At 45.0% G+C, this 19,738-nt stretch overlaps 1 protein-coding gene across 6 annotated transcripts in view; it reads right to left on the reverse strand.

Moving 5' to 3' along the window:
- Positions 1 to 514: 514 nt before the first annotated feature.
- Positions 515 to 19,738, reverse strand: part of LOC142584333 (uncharacterized) — a 35,534-nt gene continuing 16,310 nt past the window's right edge. For 2 of the 6 annotated variants that reach the window (XR_012828762.1, XM_075694484.1), the window contains exons 2-5: positions 17,604 to 17,758; positions 8,890 to 8,972; positions 5,735 to 5,812; positions 515 to 920 (exon numbers count right to left, since the gene is read on the reverse strand). Coding sequence is in view for 2 of the 6 variants with exons in the window: in XM_075694484.1 (XP_075550599.1) it covers positions 787 to 920; positions 5,735 to 5,812; positions 8,890 to 8,972; positions 17,604 to 17,758 (450 nt within the window). In the remaining 4 variants the exon portion in view is untranslated. Of the gene's footprint in view, positions 921 to 5,734; positions 5,813 to 8,870; positions 8,973 to 12,703; positions 12,781 to 17,603; positions 17,759 to 19,738 lie in introns of all 6 variants that reach the window. The other 4 variants (XR_012828764.1, XR_012828763.1, XR_012828765.1 and 1 more) reach the window with 4 other exon arrangements.

A 19,738-nucleotide genomic window follows, 5' to 3' on the forward strand; every position in this document is an offset into this window, starting at 1 on the left:
AATCTCTCTGCATTTCTAGAAGTAAATAACTAACGTTCACGTCCATAGGTTATTTTGGTTTTCAGATGACAAGACCTGAGACTTTATTGCGTCTATTTTAACGTTCTTTTGTACCGTGAGATGCAGTGGCCGGCCCTAGTATGCGTGACCTGTACTGCGTGTGTTTGCGGCCTGCTTTATAATTTGAGATTTGTGATCTTGCTCTTTCTATTCTCGTCGCTCCCCATCTCCTAGCTTCCGTGTTTACAGTTCTGTACCGTCCTATTTTGTGAAGAGTAGGCAGACGAGACCCTTCCGGTGGTAGTTGCCAGCCTGCTTCTCGCTTTCATTTTCCGGTCAAGTGTATATATGCTTTAAAACTAATAATAATAATAATAATAATAATAATAATAATAATAATAATAATAATAATAATAATAAGAGTAATTGCTATACAGCTACCATCTTATGCTTTGAGGAATATGGGAAAAGGTCAAGGCTGTAGTAAACGTGAAATCAAAGGCGCGGGAGAGAAACGGGGCTTTATTTCATATTTAGTAAAAGTCATCGAAAGCAATATAAGCTAATAACGTTAGAAAATATGTAGTCTAATTAAAAGCAACTTACTTTGTTGTTGAAACTACTCTAAATAAACGGCTTCGCTGGAAACTGGGCTATGGTTCTACAAACTCACAAAAGTCTGCTGTCATTATTTGCTTTCTTTAACGAGAGAATGCACCACCGAGCGCAACCGCAAGGAAACTATTTTCTGTTTCAGTGAAAGTATACTGGTGTATTCATTCAGTGTTACAGACAACTGTCGTAATACACTTGGTATCTTTTGCCTCCCGGGCATGAACCTTCGTATTCTCTTATGCAGTTTTCTGATGGTCCTGATTTCACGTTTCCTTTCCAAATGTGGAGTTCGCATTTTGGTTGGCCTGTGAAGGAAAACAAAAATTTTAGCATCTTCTATATCTTGTGTAATTCCGCTAGAGTATGTAACGCCTTACGGTAAATTTAGTTAACATAGGCATTCTTGTGCAGCTGCTTGCTAGAAAAACATACTGATTAGAAATATTCCAGTTATCTTCTATATAAAGCAAAACAAACTCAGTAATACCGAAAATGCTTCCTAACTAATGCCTACCCATGGGAAGTTTGATTTATGGTAATGTAAGTGTGCGCTTATGGAGTATTGTAGTTGACTGATTTGTAAGTAAAGATAGTAAGAAAGAAATATTTAGTTGAACTTTTTAAATTTACATTAAAAGTTATTTTTACACCAACCTCACAGACCTTTAAGGTCTCAAGAATGCCGCTGAATTCAAATGGGTATGTCCACTTAAGTAAATTTCTGGGGCCTTACTATAAGTGCTATCAAGTTAAACTGTATTCAAGGCCTTACGCCCAAAAAACCGCGATTTGATTGTGAGAGACGCTGTAGTAGGGGACTCCATATTAATTTTCACTACCAGATGATGCTTAACGGGCCCGATGTTCAACACGGGGATTACACTGGCGAGACAAATGTGACACTCGATGAAGAATTTCACGAGTCAGAGACCCGCGCAGCTCTCCACGACCTTAATGGCAAATCAGCACCTGGTCCCGACAAGGTTACGAACAAGACTCTAAGAAACCTCGATGATGCCTCGATAACCGCTCTTACGGCATACATCAACAAATGCTGGCGAGCAGGTTGCATCCCAGAGGCGTGGAAACGCTCTAAAGCAGTCCTGATACCGAAGCCAGGCAAGCCGTCCAGCCTCGATCACTTGCGGCCCATTTCCTTCATATCCTGCGTTGGCAAGGTGATGGAGCACGCGTTCCTCTCCCGCATCAACCACCACCTCGAGTACACTGGAGCCTACCCACCCACTATGGTGGGCTTCCGGTCACACCTCTCCACTCAAGACGTCATGCTCCAGCTCTACCACCGGATTATCAATGACCCAACTAGTGGCAACCGGGCCATCCTCGGCCTAGATTTGGAAACGGCATTTGACAATGTAGCCTGAGCCGCATTAACAAGCTCAACTTGGGCGAGCGAAGCTACAACTACGTCAGAGACTTGCTGTCGCGCCGCACAGTCACCCTCGCGGTCGGCAGCACGACATCCGACGAACATACACTAGGAAGCACCGGCACTCCTCAAGGATCAGTCAAATCCCCGCTCCTTTTCAACCTCGTGATGCTGGGTCTCCCGGCCTACCTCGACGAGATCGATGGCCTCCATCACGCCTTGTACGCAGATGACATCCCCCTGTGGGTCAACAAGGGCAGTGACGGTCAGATAGAATGCACCTTACAAGCAGCGGTCTCTGCAGTCGAAACCTACCTCCAAGACACAGGTCTCCGACTATCTCCACTGAAATCGGAGCTGCTCGTCTACCGCTCGCGCCGCCGGCCCAAGCCTACAGCCGAATCGCGCCAATGTGACGACATAATCCTCTATACGCAAGACGGCTCCTGCATTCCCCGAGTCCCGAAGATACGCATCCTAGGCATGCATATAACAGCCAACGGGTCAAACATAGAAGCTATTCGCAAAATCGAAGGCAACGTTACCGCGGCTACCCGCCTGATCAAACGCATTACAAACAAGCACACGGGCATGAAGGAGGACAGTGTCATGCGCCTCATACACTCTTTCGCAATCAGTCACATCACTTATGTGGCTGACTTCCACAACTGGAATGTCACTGAAAGTGAGAAAATCAACACCCTTATACGCAAGACTTACAAGATCGCCCTTGGCCTACCGGAGTCCACAAGCACTGCTCGTCTGCTACAGCTGGGGGTATACAACACGCTTGAGGAAATCGTCGATGCGCAAAGAACCTCTCAACTCGAACGCATGTCTCTGACAGCCACGGGCCGGTACATCCTGCAGAAACTCGGCTTCAACTACCACGTCCAACACGGTCAGAAACAGGTTATTCCACCTGACCTCAGCGACACGCCGATTGTCGCCCCTATACCTCGAAACATGCACCCCGAATTTAATCGGGGCCGACGCCAGGCCCGTGCCAAGGCACTGCTGCGCTCCTTTGGTGGAAAGAGGACTACGCGCTTTGTAGACGCCGCAGAATGCACACGAGAACACCGGTTCACGGCGGTAGTCGTAGACGTTAGCTCCAGGCTTACGCACGCGTGTAGTGTCGCAACGGAATACCACGAAACAGCAGAAGAGGTAGCGATTGCGCTTGCGCTTACAAACTCCCTCTGCGAGGTAGTGTTTAGCGACTCACAATCCGCAGTTCGCAACTACGCGCGGGGGCGCATTTCCTCCGACGCTCTCCAGATTCTAAGGAAAGCTGGTCGACAGCACTTCGATAACACAGCCATCATATGGTTTCCAGCGCACGTCGCCACCCACACCGATGAGGGCCTCATTAACTTGAACGAGGTAGCACACCGCTCTGCGCGAGAACTGACCCGCCGCGCAGATTCGGGGACCGCCTCTTCGAGTTCGGAACTGCTGGCTCAAAACACGCGAGAACGCCTCCATTCTGCATTTCGCCTCCATCGAAATGCGCCCTCCGCGGCCCGGATTTGATCCTGCGACTTGGTGCTTAGCAGCGCAACACCATAGTCACTAAGCCACCGCGGCGGGTGCTATCGATTTCAGAAGATTAGCCTCCTCGTCTGCGAGATTTTTGTTGTGACTTTTGATGGAGTAGCAAAAGGATGCGAAGCGTCAAACTATTTCATTGCAATGTTGAGGATGGTAATTTGGAACCAGTAATACCCGAGGATGATTGTTTTATGAATGCGACCTGAACACTGACTGGCTTTAACTCTAATTTGCAATATCTTCCTAAATAAGCCTTTAAAACGAGTGCGCACTTCTGCATCTTTCATGCCGTAAATAATTCGCAGGTAAAATATGATTTGTCTGCGTCCTATTAGTCTCCTTTGAAAGTAGTCTGTGCTGTGCATTCATTAGATAAGCCGATTGCTGAAACCCTACGTGTACTCGTCGCTAGTTATCCCAAACGCGTGAGTATGTGCGACGTAATTGAGCGTATCCTTGGGAGACCCGAAGGCAGCTCAAGTATATTTTAGCTTTTAAAACCCCTTCTTGTAAACCACTGGTATATAACGAACGTTAAAAGGAAATTTTTTTTCGTTTATAGCATCGTTAGATTAGGCTGCAAGCACGTACATGGACACAAACAAAATAAAGATGTCTTCTGCTTTGTTGTGGTTAAAACCGTTTTATTTTTATTATCAAAGTGATCAAGACGTAACATCCCAGGGTCGGATGCCATGTTCACAGTGCATTCCGGACTTTCACGTCTCGCTTCATTCTAAACAAAACCTCACCTGCGATCTTCGTTGCTTGTGATGGCACACTAACTCAGATGAAATTACTGCCAATTTTCTAGAAGCCAAGCTTATGGTACAAATATGACTAAACCATTTCTGTGCACTTCCGGAGGTGCCTCGCTTTATATTCGTGTCGAATATTTTGCGTAATTGATTCCGCGCTCATTTTGAAAAGGAATAAATGCAATGAGCGCTGTACATTCCTCAAGGTGTATCAAGATAATATATAGTGCCAAGACAACAGAAAGAGAAAACCTACAATATACCCTCTCCATCTTATTGCAGTCATGGTATACATATTTGCCTGCAACTTTGTTTAGAGGTGGGGAGGAAATAATCCTCCACATCGAGGGTAGGCTAAATTTCCCCCACGTCGTACTCATTGTCGCTCCATTTTACCTAAAAGTGCGCATTGTCGCGAGACACCATCTCTTTCCTAGAGGTACTGCCGTGGTTTAATGGATGTTCGATGGGCCCCGTTCTTACACTAATGGCGAATGAAAAGTTTTCCTTGCCCCCAAAATTTGCAGCCAATAAACAAATTTTGCATGCGTTTTGAGCCAGTGGTACAATCTTTTTTTTCGGTGATAACAAAGCGCGCCGTCTCTTATCGTGTAATATGTACGTGCCAAATTACTCTGTAATTAGGAGCACTCACTACACAGTGCATACAGTGTCACCCGACCACCTTGACGACAGTCCTGTGGAGTCTAGAATGCCACAGAAAAAATATCGTATCGTTGACGCATGTCTCGACAGTGAGTCATAATTAGTGCCTCAAGGGGATACTTGGAGAACGTTTCTTTCGAGCAGGAGCTTTAAAACCAAGTTTTATATAGCTGTTTTCCGTCTTATATATTCCGAATACAGCACAGAGTATTCTGTTCCGTTGAATGGTGCTTGTTTAAAATATCACTTCGAATAAAGAGCCAACATGGGTCCTTTAATAGTTCTATAAGGTAAACTTCGCATTATTGTGGCATTTGCGCGTGCTCAATATTTTTTTTTGCGCTACTGATGTCTTCTTTTTCGACTATTTGCACAGCAGTGGTTTACTTTCTATTTAGGGATGTTGGTAGGTGGGATTAAGTGGTTTCAAACTAGATAGGTTAAAAGCAATATGGCCCTAGCTATCTTGTTTCACTTAATAAAAATGAGTGACAATTTTTTACGATGTGTTCATAATGCATGTCATTATTGAAAGAATCTGGGAAATGGCTGGCGGAATCACCGTGTTGTGAAGCATAATGATGCGATGAACGCTGAAGTCATAGTATCCAATGGCCAATCCCTGATAAAACAATTTCTAATATTCTATTGCAAGAAGATTCTACATCGTGTATTTCTAACTCTCCTCCAAATCCATCAAAATAAAAACAGTTTCGCATGCAGAATACGAATAAAATTTGTTGTTGCTTACAATTTCCGTCGCTGAAAGTAATAACAGCACAAGCAGCTGTTGAATCAAAGTATTCGAATCGATACTTTCTCCTCAGTCCTTTAAAGGAAATGCATGTCATGCGCACTTATCAGGTGAGGTGCTTCGCCAGGCAATTATAAAACAAATAGATATACACCAGCCTACTGCATGCACAGCATTGGGCATCTTCCTGGGATGGTAAGAGTAAATGATCAATGGTGCAAAATATGCGTATGCACCCCTATAAATGCAAATCAAAGCAAAGCACGCATTACCTTAATGAGAGTCCGTCCACGCCGAGTGTTGCAATGGGGGCGTTCATCTACTATAGATCTTTCTGTTATCATTCTGTGAATAATTGCACAAGTGCTGCATTTCAATTGCTTAGGCAAAAGTTTTCGCAGTGTCCAGGCTGTTTCAATTTCATCAAATGACAGAAAAATAAGGGCAAACAAAAACTTTGCTAAAATAAAGCGCCTGGAGCGTTTACAATATATGGGTTATTGATAGCGATAGCATTTGTATGGTCGCTCCAGGCGCATTTCCGCCGTCGGCATCGCCCTGATGTTCCGTTTAAAGTCGAAGTGCGAAGACATCATGACCGCGCGCCGTATGCTTTGTGCGGGAGTTAAATCGTGCTAGGCTGAGCCGAGTATGGTGGCTCTATTATCGCGCGGGCAATGAAGGAAGGTGGGGAAGAAGTGCGTCGGTTTCTATCGCGCTAGGCACCGGGCAGACGTTCTACTCCAGTGGCGGCGGCGTATGGCACATCTGAGCACAGCCATATCTTCAAAGCTAGCTGTGATGGGTATATAATCTAGGTGTGCTGAGGGCTAATAGCTTTGTGCGCGCTTTGTTCTCGCCGCCTGGTTAGCACTGAAGCGAGAGGCAACACGAAGACCATTTCGCTCACTGTGGCTGCCGCGTTTCCTTATGGCAGCGTTTTGTTTATACCGCCGATAAAGCTACGTTTCTTACTTGAACTTTGAACTTTATTTCGTGTATGTAGAACGTACGGATGACAGGGGCACAGACAAAAAGTAATAAAATCGGCTTGACGAGGTCTGTGTCCCTTATTGGTTTCTTTGGCAACGCGTAGCAATGCGTGCATAAACACAAGATAAACACATGTACTGGAAAAACAATATAAATATAAGCAATGTGTGGAAAAATGGGACAATTTATGCCAAGTTACTTTCGCCCAGCGGCGAAAAATTGACATGAATGCAGAAATTGTAATTGTTACACAAGTTACGAAAAACAGGAAGAGCAAAACAACCAAATGCAGAAAACATACATAACTTTTCACTTACAGGTAACATTCACAGAAATACAAAACTAAATAAGTCACTGTGGAATTACAGCTTAGAAGGCGTGTACATCAGAACAAAACGCAAAGAAAAGCACTAAGCACACACGTGAACGACAGTATGAGTGGCAAGTTTGGGCACGTAATAGAAATTATACTAAGTATGGCGATTAATGAAGAGAGTTAAGTAGAGTTGGTAGTGCATGGTGCAGCATATGATTCCCGTATTTAGTTCTGGAGTGCGGAATATGCCAAGTTTCTTTGTGACGTGTACTGAAACTGCTTGTATTTATTGTTAGCTTTGACAATTGCTCGAGAAAATTATTGCTGCCTTTTCTTTCTATTAAAAAGCGTTTTAGCGAAATTGTATTTAGACCGATTGTATAGCTGTCTAATAATTTGCAATCCCAGTCGATGCTTTGCATTTCGAGCGAAACTAATACTGTTTGTAAAGATAAACATTGTTGTTTAACACAAGGCAATTAACATAACCTGCCTTGTTTACCTTTTGTTAATGCGCCGCTGCAAGACACCACATTTCAAGTTATTTAAAAAAAATTGACATATTGTTCCTGAGGCAAAAAAATATAGAGGGAAAGCTCTCAAGATGTTTTAGAGCATGGTAAATGCTAGATATAACAATGTCTATCTTCATAGGATATTGCCAGTTTCTCCCGAAAGGCAAATCATCGATTGAGATAGCAAATTATTAGGCAGCGCTAGACGAAGTAAGAATAGTAGGAATTGCTATAGCTTTCTGTTTAGGATGCGTTTACCTGCCGTCTTCTGGTGAGCAAAACAACGTGGCAGCTGCTAGTCTGCCCGCAGTTGAAAAAGAAGAAAGAAAGCTGCAAAACGACTGTAACGACCCGTATTCTGCATATTGTCTATCAGAACATTTCACACGTTTTCCGTTCTGAGACGCCTGCTAAACCTTCTTGGGCTTCCCATTTACGTATCTTTATGCTTTGCATTCAATAGACCTTTGCCAATAAATACGATAAACGGAAGTACGACGGAGCTAGCCGACTACTAGGCATCCAGCGCTGGTAGCCGATGAGCGCTGATAAGCGATAAGCTCCACAGAAACCGCAAATGATTTTATGTGACGTTCCGCGCCTCGAGTTCGATCTAGCTCGAAAAAAAAAGCAAAAGAAGTTTGGCAGCATGTTGCACTCTCTGCAACACTTTAAGGCAAAGGCCTGCTGCGCACTTCGTAATGCATTAGCTTATACAATCGGGGACCAGACTTCTTGCAAGACATAACGAGCCGCAGTGTGAAATACACGTGTGGCGCTTTTAGGGCAACCTTTTTTGTTGTTGTTGTTTTGTTGTTGTACGTTGTTGTACGATGCAAGTACACGGGACATTGTGGTCTTATTAATATAATGAGGCTAATTATGGCCTTACTACAACAACGGGCTGCTGTGCTGGGGCACCACGGTTTTATTCCACCATCGCACAGGTAAGTAAACTTGTTTTTGAGTGCGATACTTCGCAAGATAGTCGCAGCACCGTGCTGCCATGGTCAGGTGAGAGCCCGAGGAATCGATGAAAAGCACAGCGTTAAAGGGGAAGCGTGGTAAGAAACCTCATTGTACTTTCATGTCGGGACATATTCGGTTGTAATTTCATACCCTGCAAATAACGGAAAAGTTTAAGCTGCCACGCGTATTTTGTATGAGTCCAGCAATGTTTAGTGGCCCCAGTAGCCACCAGGAGTGCACTTGTCAAAAATACCAAAACTATGCCTCGTTTTGCTACGCATGGCTAAATTATGAAATCACTGTTGGTAGCGTTGACCTCTTCACCGTTACGTGATCGTACATAGTTTTTTCATAATTACCGCCCTGTGTAGCCCGGATCACAGGTGGACTGTCGGCAGAGGGCCTCTTGGAAACCTGTGCAGTTACATAGGAGACCCGGGAGCTGCAATAAATGACATGAAACTTCAGCACAACTCAAATCAAGCAGCCGAGAAAAGGCGGCATGAAATGTGTTTTCTAGAAAACAAGGTGATTAGTTTGCCGTTGGACTTATACGTTTTTTGGACACAGTGTGTTTTTACTGTGATGAATTGGCACAAAGGGAAACAATGTTAACACAGCACGGGAAACGAAGGCAAAAGAAATACAAGCAGGCTGGTCCCTTCCAAGACTGTTTACTTGCCGTACACAGATGACTTATGGGCATATATGTACGCACTGCTGCTATAGCCCTTGTGGGGCTCCAGCATGTGAAACAAATAAATATATCTTTGGGCAAAAGGAAAAAAGAATCAGCCGACTATAGTATAGTGCTCAAGGGTCAGAAAATTCCACAATGCAATGTGTAAGTGTACTATCAAGGCGTCTGAAAATCAACAAACTCAATAAAATAAGCAACTGCACAAGATTTTTCATAGGCCAAATTTATGATAATAAAAAATTGTAAAAGATCTCTCTCTACCATGAAGCTCTCTCTTCGTCAACCTTTGGCCATCTTAGATACGATAAAGGCGAGCTATGATTTAATTCTGTCTAAGTTGTTTTTTTTTCGACGTGTACACAATGCTTCACGACTTCAAGTGTACCAAACAGTTAGAAGAATGCCTCAATTTTAGAAAATTATGACAAGGGAGGCTTTGAATAATTGAGGAAATATAGGCCTATTACCATCTTTTTAACATTGTGTAATATTTTCACCAAATTTCGTACAACTAAGAGAACAGGCTGGCTTCAGCAAGAAGTATTCTCAAATGTATCACATCGATGTCATCAGTCAGGTTATTAAGAAGTTTGGGGAGTACAAACAACATCTCTCTATGGCACCACAGCTTATGAAAAGGTATTTCATCCAGCAGAATACCAGCAGTCGTGGAAGCATTGCGCAGTCAAGGAGTACACTCCACAGCAGACTTTATTCTTCAGAAGAGAAGCAGAAAAATACCGATCAAGATAGCAGCCAGGTAAGAAAACGCTGTCTCTTCAATGTTATTTATTGCATGCTTAAAAATATTCAAACTATTAGACTAGGAAGGATTGGGAATGATGATCTACGGCGATTACCTCTGCAACCTCGACTTTGCAGATGGCATTTTTCTTTATTTTTCTGTTTAGAAATGCTGGGGATGACTTGCAATAAATCATTTTAAATGTTAGCCGCGAATGTGTAGGAGTAGCGTTTAGACAAAGGTATACGTGCACCGTGGCAAGTGTACAAAAATTCAACATTGGCAGTCAGCCTCTTCAATCTGTGGAAGGATGTTTATCTAGCTTAATGCTCGAATGAAGACGATGAAATGGCCACGACGGCCTCACGACCACGGACACATGCCTGGTGGCCAGAAATGTTAGACAAATTGCGGCATTGCGCCGGATGGACAGACAGACAGACAGACAGACAGACAGACAGACAGACAGACAGACAGACAGACAGACAGACAGACAGACAGACAGACAGACAGACAGACAGACAGACAGACAGACAGACAGACAGACAGACAGACAGACAGACAGACAGACAGACAGACAGACAGACAGACAGACAGACAGACAGACAGACAGACAGACAGACAGACAGACAGACAGACAGACAGACAGACAGACAGACAGACAGACAGACAGACAGACAGACAGACAGACAGACAGACAGACAGACAGACAGACAGACAGACAGACAGACAGACAGACAGACAGACAGACAGACAGACAGACAGACAGACAGACAGACAGACAGACAGACAGACAGACAGACAGACAGACAGACAGACAGACAGACAGACAGACAGACAGACAGACAGACAGACAGACAGACAGACAGACAGACAGACAGACAGACACCTCAAGTAGGCAAATAACGCTCATCGCATCAAAGAGTGTGCGATTTGTATTCGACCAGTACTAACCACTGGGGCAGAAACTTGGAGGTCAACGCAGAATTCAGTAGTTAAGGACGGCGCAATAAATGATGGAAGGAAAAATGGTAGGCGATAGGTTAAGAGACCGGAATACATCGGTGGTCGATTAGAAGGAAAAGGGGGTAGCAGATATTCTACTAAATACTAAGTGCAAATATGGGGCTGGACAGACCATGTAATGTCTAGGGGAGACGAACGACAGTACAATACAGTTACAGAATGAATGCCAAAGCAAACGAATCACAGTCGAGAAAGTCAGACTATTAGGTGGCGTGGAGAAATTTAAAATTTTCAATGATAACTTGGAACAGTACCACGAGAAAGGAGAATTGTAATCCGTCTCGTATGGTGTTCGTCGTAGCAGTGGACATGAAATGAGGATGATGATAATGATGATGTGCACAGCAATACGGATTTTGTTGGCGGAATAGAGGGGCATTGTCTGTCGCGGCAGCTGAGGATAAAACTCATCCAGTCATTTTTTTAAGGTGAATGCGGCCCTGAAAAGACAATGATTCTTATTCTAGTGCAAGCCTCAAACTGCTTGTATGCACTATTTCCACCAACAGCCCCAGCGCATGAAAGTGCTTTACGTTACTGTTTACTGGAACTTTATAAACAGGGATAAGGTACCTCAAAAAGGCTGGCCAACGCTTCGATAGGAGGGCCTATCTTCGTCAAAGGCGGCCTTGTCATCCTCAACATGTTAGTTTTAAAGGGTTAGAACAACAGTGATATCACGTGCGGTTGTTGTAGGTGGAGGCTGGTTTTAAAGGGAGAGATTTCAAAGAGAATGAGCGCTGTCACCTGACGTCTGTGAGCGTGATTCGCAAGACAAGGGCACGAGATCGAGAGAGTGGGAAGGCGGGAAGAAAAGAAAAGAAAGTAAATGGGAGAAAAAAAAGGGGGACACCTAAATAAAGAAACAACAAGAAAAGAAAAGGAGGGGCATAGAGGGGGCGTGTTGGGGAACACCGTCAGAATACAAATTTCTTAAACCAAGCAACAAAACTGCCAGGCACTTCTGCCTCTTTCCACAAATTCTTAAATTCTTTCCACTGATATATAAACTGCTATTATCCAGGACGGTCGATTATATCAAACAGCAACACCCCGACAGAGAGCATCTCCACATTCCTTAATTACTTCCTTGGTGACTTGTCAAAAGGACTTCCGTCATTTGTACAAAATACGCCCCATCTGCTGACAATTATGGAGGACATTAATACTAAAGTCACATTACCCCACAACATAATTCTTGCAGCACTAGACGTCATGTCCCTGTACACCAACATTCCAGTTTCCGATGGTTTATATTCGATAAAACGAACGCTGTCTAAACACCAATGCACAATACTCTACCGAAGTCTACTTGCCTCTTCTTGAATTAGTCATAACACATAAATACTTGGAATTTTAGGAGAGTTGCTACCTAGAGATACATGGTACAGGCATTGATACGCCTTTTGCACCAACCTACTCGAACATATTTATGGGTATTCTAGAAACAGATTTCCTATCGCGCTGCACTGACAAGCCCCACACAGACCTACAATACATAGACGACATATTCCTAATAAGGAGTCATGGTCAAGACACTCTAGATAAATATTAAGCATTTCTAAACTCTTTTCATCCAGCAATAACATTCACACCAGAATCTACAAGCGAGCGCATAAACTTTCTAGACACAACAATATACGTTGACAATGGGGTGCTAAAAGAAACCCTGTACACGAAATATTTGGACAAAGAACAGTACCTAGAATGTACGAGCCACCATCCCAGACATTCCAAACAAGGCATCTTTAAAGGCCAAGCCACACGACTACGCCGCATCTGCATTGAAAACCAAGATTACATAGATAGACTCGATTACCTCAAAGAAACCCTATCAAACTGGAGCCACCCAAACAGTGGCCTTCAAAAAGCCTACACCGTAGCAACCAAATTTGATCGAGCCGAGGTCCTCAAGCCCCGCCGAAGAATCACAAGAACAACAACGCCTCTTCTTACTACTAAATTCTCAAACGTTCTCCCAAACGTGAACATCCTCAGCAAATACTACCCAATTCTCACCAGCATCCTGGAACTTGGTAGGTTTTTCTCGACCCGCCCAGATTAGCCTACAGACTGAACGCTAATTTTAAACATATTCTTGTGAATGCCAAGCTAAGGACGAAGGCGAAGTTGCGAGCCAGCCCCTGTGGCCACCCCAGGCCCTCTGCATGCACACATGTTCAATCTGCTACTACAGTAAAAAGTACAGGGTCGAATTACACACGGTAACTTCAGGTTTCACCTGCGCATGAAGCAACGTAGTCTACTGTCTCGAATGTGCCGCTTGTAGCAAACGATACATAGGTGAAACTGGACAACAAATACGTACAAGACGCAACGGCCACCGCGCGGATACAAAACATAATTTACTTAAAGCAGCAGCCAGCCACTTTATAGAACATGATCATATATTCGACGAAGCAAGGCTCTATATATAACAAACAAATTTCCGTTCACCTCGCGAAAGGAAATATACGGAATTATACCTCATACACAAGTTTAATTTCCTACAACCGACGGGAATTAATTTGGCACGTGGGAACTTAGAATCTTTAAAAGCGGTAACTTAAATCTGAAATTCTCATATCATCAACCAAGGCACGAAACACATTATGCCACCAACTAACCTTCATTCTTAACTTCACGTATTCCTCCACTTCAAAAATTGTTTTCCCGCCTACTGCTGAACTTAATATACACTTTCATGTTTTTTACGTTTATATCCACTGTACGAGCCCCTTTTCCCAATTACACCGGCCCCCGTCCGCTTCTGCACACTTCACTCTCATATTTGTTATGCCGGTTTCGGTTCCCTCCCTTTCTTTGTTTTGTCTGTTTTTGTTATATATTTTCTTAATTACCCTCACCAACTTATTCCAAAGTCTCAGACGCCAGTATTAGCGGCGAGAATTTGGAGTGGCGCCCTCTCGCGAATGACGTCACGGCAAGGACGCCGCTTGCTCCGGCTCGCTCGGCTGCCGCACGCGCTCGTTTTCTTGGTGCGTGCTTGAAGTATTGGCGCCTTGAGCCGTACTTACAGGAGGTTATTTCGGATTACTTCTGTTGCCATTCGTGGACCGCAGTTCCTTCATTGAAACCGCATGGGTCATGAAAATTTGCGACTTGGATATCGCAAGCTATGTAGTGCTGAAGGGGTCTACTGGTCTTGCAATGCATATAGGCACCCTGTCTGTACATAAATTTTCCTTAAAAATAACGTCTGCAAGTTCAACACGCGAAGTTATTTATGATGCACCTCTAAACACTTCACATTCCCTTATTACTTAAGTATGAGATGCAGCATTTTCCTTGGAAGAAATACCTTGATATTTGGTGTTAACATTAAAATTGTTAGAGGGACACTGCCCAGCGAAGCTTTCATCATAATTCTTAGCACTCTGGTGAGATTTAATCAAATGTTGCAACTTTATTAAGGCCTAAATGGAAGAGATAGGCGCGCAATTTGTGTAAAAAGGTTTGGCACTACTTTCACCGTTCTCTGAAATAGGCACCCAGAAACGCATTGGCTGTTAATACGACGGCGCATCGTGCATAGTAGATATATACTTCACGAATACCATAACAGCAATCACATAAAAGAAAATTTCGTGTTTAAGATCGAGAAGCAATCAAATGCAAGCGATGAAATGTGTCATAGTGACCCTCAGTAGCTTTTATCGACGATATGACACACCCCTCCCGCAACGGAAGCAACCGACTGTCGTTATGGCGAGGCGCACATTGTTCGCGAAGCCCAGCAGTTCACTACAACTTCGAATTGAAACTATGAAGTAGCGCTTTACAGCTCCAATTACAATGCCTATATCATACTCGAGGCACTACAGCGCAGCTTAGGCTGCGTTGAAATGGAAAATGCAAACACATTCTGCCTCAACATGTCTCGATCCTGCGTTGTTTAATTACACAGACTGAAAACTATTTGCTTCGTCAGTGCCTAACAGAAAACCTTGCGTACCCGCCTCTTAAAGAAGACACCGCAAGTCTCCCGTGAACATTTGACCTCCAATGGGCAACAATGATACTACTAATGAATGGGCCGTCGGCTTCCTGCTGGCTGCAGCGAACCGGTCCAAAAGGCATATTTCACTGAAATATTTGACGAGCAGCCTGTGTCAGTTCTCCAAACAGATTCATCATATCTGTTTCTCAAGCAAGAAGCACCAGTAAATTGCTCAAGTGAGTTGAATGTGTAGGACGGAAAGTGAATAAATATTGGTACATTCTTTTCTGTGTGCTACAAACAGCTGTAAACTTCAATCAGCTTTGCTTCAAGTTACCGCCACTTAAATTTAACCGGTGAAGAACGGCCTAATTTTGAGAACCAGTTAAAAACGCAAGTGGTTCTGGCCGAATCTAAACTGCAGTGGTAGTTAAGTCCTCGTGTAACTACGGAGGGTTTCTATGAAGAAATAGGAAAATTCTATACTATACCGTGAACTATTCGTCGTGAGCAAACATGTTTTAGCGGGTTAAAAACAAGTTAATGTTGTAGAAGTTATATATAGTCAGCGTTTATTTGTGACACGCATATTGCGCCATGGTGGGTATGGAATCTTGACTATTCTTATGTGCTGCGCATTTGCGTCTATGCTTTTATTATCCACGTGAGCTACCACTGGAAAGTGAAGATCTGCGTATGAAAAACCCGTAATGGGCTGGTATGAGCTCCCTAGGGTGGCACTATAGCGTTGTCTTTGAGAAATGTAATGTCTCTGAAATAAGCTCCTTGATTACCTTTTCGCGAACGAAGACATCGTAATATATATATCTGAGAAGCCAGTCATAAGTATACAAGCATTGGGAACGAGAGCGAACAAACGGAAACACTGCAGAAGGCGTTCAGACACCGCCCGAACTGCAGCAGACGACAGACGCGAGTCCGTGCCCTGACCTCACGCGAGCGGCGCTCGCACCGCCCCTCAAGGTCGTTCTCGGGGCTAATACTTTTTCGGTGCCTCAGCCACACAGGCTATCGCCATTTCTGTATACCGCCTAACGACACCTACGTTAAGCTACTGGGGCTAACGTCCCTTGAAACACCATGCCAATGCCTTCCAGTTAGCCCATACATTGCACCCCAGACTCCTTGTCGCCATCCTAACTCATTCGAAATTGATCGACGCATTGCTGCTACGCTACTACAGTCACTCTAGCATCTTATGTATGTTTGTGTTTTTTTTGGTACTCCCACATGGACCGCCTGACGTGCACTTCTAAAACCACAAATACATGCCGCCAACGAAACCCCTGAATGCTCCCTAACTTCTCGCTTCCCTACTTCTGCCGACTCCATTCCGCCCTAGGAAAACGGCCTCTCAACCAGCTTCTCGGACCAGAAAGCGTTTTGGAGCCGCACAGCTAGCTTGTGGTGGCTGGCCACGAGACTCGCCGCGTCCCATATCTTTCGTAAGTGCCACTGCCAATTTTAGCATCGGGGAACGCCGCCTGAGTGAGGTCCCAGTGTGGCCTGCTTGGCATGGATTACGGGGCGACGGTAATGCAAGAGTTCTTGACTTTCACCATGGACACGAAGCCCTCGATCAGCCTTCGATCTAACCCTGTAGATCAACATATATAAATTTTTGTTGTCCACATTCTTCATTGCCCATTCCAGGGAAGTCAGGTGTTCGCGTCTTGATTCGAGATTCGAGCTACAACACGCATCGCGCGTACAAAATGGTGAGTAATGCATGTTTCGCTGACGACTTAGAAATAACCTTCACAAAAGCTCTCGACCAGGATCGGTGTCTGGGGCAACCTAATTACCCCCACAGATTCGCGTAAGGACCGCACGCCCACCTTGGCAGCCCGAAATTTGGAAAACAAAATCGATGGGAGAAGCAATGTGTTCGGTGCCCCGATGCGACGCCCGCACGCCGGCGAATTTTCGCGTGCTGCGCCATTCCCCGTGTCCCTACTAGATGGCGAGAGCTACGCGTTGACCTTTAATGCAATGGTGCATTCGGGGATACGCCCTAGTCGCCGGTTGCGTCGCCACCATTTCCACCAACAGGCTCACTCCCGTGTACAGGCCGCACCCCGTCGAAATTGTGAAAAAAAGTACAGCCCTTGTACGACTCTTTACCGTGTAACGATGATTCTCTCAAAGCATTCGCTCCAGAAAGCATCCATGTCTGGGGACGTCTGGCGATATATTAGTTGTCGGAAATTAAGGGCCTCGGTGCCCTCTCACTGTAGTCGCTAAATAAATCTTATGTGCGTGCAATGCACATTAAAGTCGTGACTTACCGCGTTTTGTCATCAATACGCGCAATATTTAACGCAAACGCACTATAATGCGCCGTACTTGCCGAAGTTGTGAATAATTACGTAGAAATGGCACATATGTGCATTGTATACTTGTCCCCTACACTACTTCACGACAGCAATGCATCCTTAAATTACCGGCCGCTTTCCGCAGAGATAGTGCGTATTGCTTAACACATTAGTGTACAGAAAAAAAAAATTACACACTGTACAACGCCCAAATAAAGTTTTTTAGCAGAAAATCAGCATAAATTTGTCAAGCACTTAAGTTTTTATTTCCATTTGATCGGGGCTTGTGGTAGATGGTTACTCACCTTCCGTCAGACTTTCGAAAAAACTCTCCGAAACTAATAGTCGTCGCATTCAAAAGTCTTATGTGGTTGATGTAGATACATCTTGGATCGCCGCCGCTTATTTGACGGGAATAGCTTCTGTAGTACATATATATTTTATCTTCTGTCTGAAGGAACTGAAATAAAATATACAAGAATAATGTCGGTTTCATTCGAATAAGCTTGCCACTTTGACGATCGTGAAAGCAAACTCTTGCCTTTGCCTCATGTCGTCGACAAATTCGACTTCGCCCTGCCATCTGCTAGCAGCCTGGTTAGCTCAGATGGTAGAGCGGCTGCCCCGGAAAGGCCGTGGTCCCGGGTTCGAGTCCCGGGCGAATTTTTCTTCAGCTATGAGGTTTTTCTTTCGAGGAACCCGTATGGGTTTCCTTTGTAGCAATTGCTACAAACGGGTGGACGTCTGATTTTCCCTTTATTCATTACTTCTCTCCACCTTACGGATTTCCGCAGAACTACTACTTCATACATTGTAATGTAAACTGAGGAGCAGTGGGGCTGTGGCTATGAGAGAGAGAGAACGGCGACGAGAGAGACAAACCTTGTTTCGGTGTTCGATCTGCTCTCCTACCTTTCGCTGCTCTATCGTTCTAGTCGCGAACGCCTACCGCCCAAAGTGTTTCACGACATTTGGTGGAAGGTGCTGGACTTTTTGCAACCCTGGAACTCCGAAGCCGGATGATCCCTGTCACATGTCCATGCTTGAGGAAACTAGTCTTAGCGATCCACCCCAGGCCCCGCCTCCGGTAGTCTGTGCTGGTGCGCCACACCAATGGGATCCTCCCATATTCAATGGCACTGACGATCATGACGTAGATGACTGGCTGTCATCTTACAACCTAGTGAGTTCCCGCAACAAATGGACTGAAGCTGACAAGCTTGGTTACGTACAATTCTACCTTTCCGCGGTCGCCCATCTTTGGTTCCGCAACCATGAAGCTGACTTTTCCACCTGGACAGCATTTAGAACGACACTTCAAGAAGTCTTCGGTCGCCCTTCTGTGCGCGGAGGTCGGGCTGAGCAACAGCTTCGCTGTCGTGCCCAGCAAAAGGGCGAAACTTTTACAAGCTACACTGAAGGTGTAGTTGACATTTGCCGGCGTATCAACCCAGATATGACCCAAGGTGACAAGGTCAAGAACATATTGAAATGGATAGAAGATGACGCCTTCCAAATGCTCTAGGCAAAGAATACTCAGATGGCCAACAACCTCATAACCCTTTGCCAGAGCTATGAGGAGCTGCTCAAAGAACGGCTTTCTACGCGCCGCGCTCTCGCTCCGGACGTTCCGCTTTCAGCTCTGAGTGATGGTGTCAGTGCTACTCCTTGCAATTCAGCAATGTTCGACCAAATCAAGCAATTTGTCTCGTCTGCCAGTCAGTCCAGTGCAGAGTCGCCCTTGTTTCCCGATCTCCGTCAGACGAAACAAGAAGTCGCTAACGCCGTACCACTTGCTCATCAACTGCCTTCTACGCCTGTTCCACTTATGTACGCTGCCGTTGTCGCGAATCCAAGGCCTCCGTCTGCAGCTATTCAACCCAGACTTGCCAGCGCCTTTCCCTCACCTCCGCAAGCGGCTGCAACATATGCACCTACAAGCAGATATTGGCCGTCACAGCAGCCCGTGCGCCCACCTCGCCAATATTTCCATCAGTCTCCACCCGCTGTTCTCAATCCATGGCGCACCCATGACAACCGGCCTATGTTATTCATGCGGCCGACCTAGGCGGTTAGCACGGCTTTGCCGCCGTCGCAGATAGTACCCTTCGGAGTCTCCGAGGGCACAAGGCAACGGGCTCCACTCTCCGACCCCTTCCACTTCTGTCTGACGGGAGACGGAGACCGACGGGTATTGAAGGTTCGGGAAGCAGGAGGCGACGCTTCGAAGGGCTCAGAGTTCTCTGTCGCCCTTATCCGTCGCCCTGAAGCTATCCGAGAGGAAAGCTAAAGACCGTAGTTCCTGAGGCAAGAACTGAGATCTCAACGAACTCCTCAAGACCTCATTTATTTCCTGCGAACGTCCTTGAAGTTTATGCAGAAGACATAACCTTAGAAACCTCTTAACCTTAGAAACGTCTTAACCTTAGAAAAGTCGCGA

The sequence above is a fragment of the Dermacentor variabilis genome, chromosome 6, assembly GCF_050947875.1.
Source record: "Dermacentor variabilis isolate Ectoservices chromosome 6, ASM5094787v1, whole genome shotgun sequence".
Lineage (NCBI taxonomy): Eukaryota > Metazoa > Arthropoda > Arachnida > Ixodida > Ixodidae > Dermacentor > Dermacentor variabilis.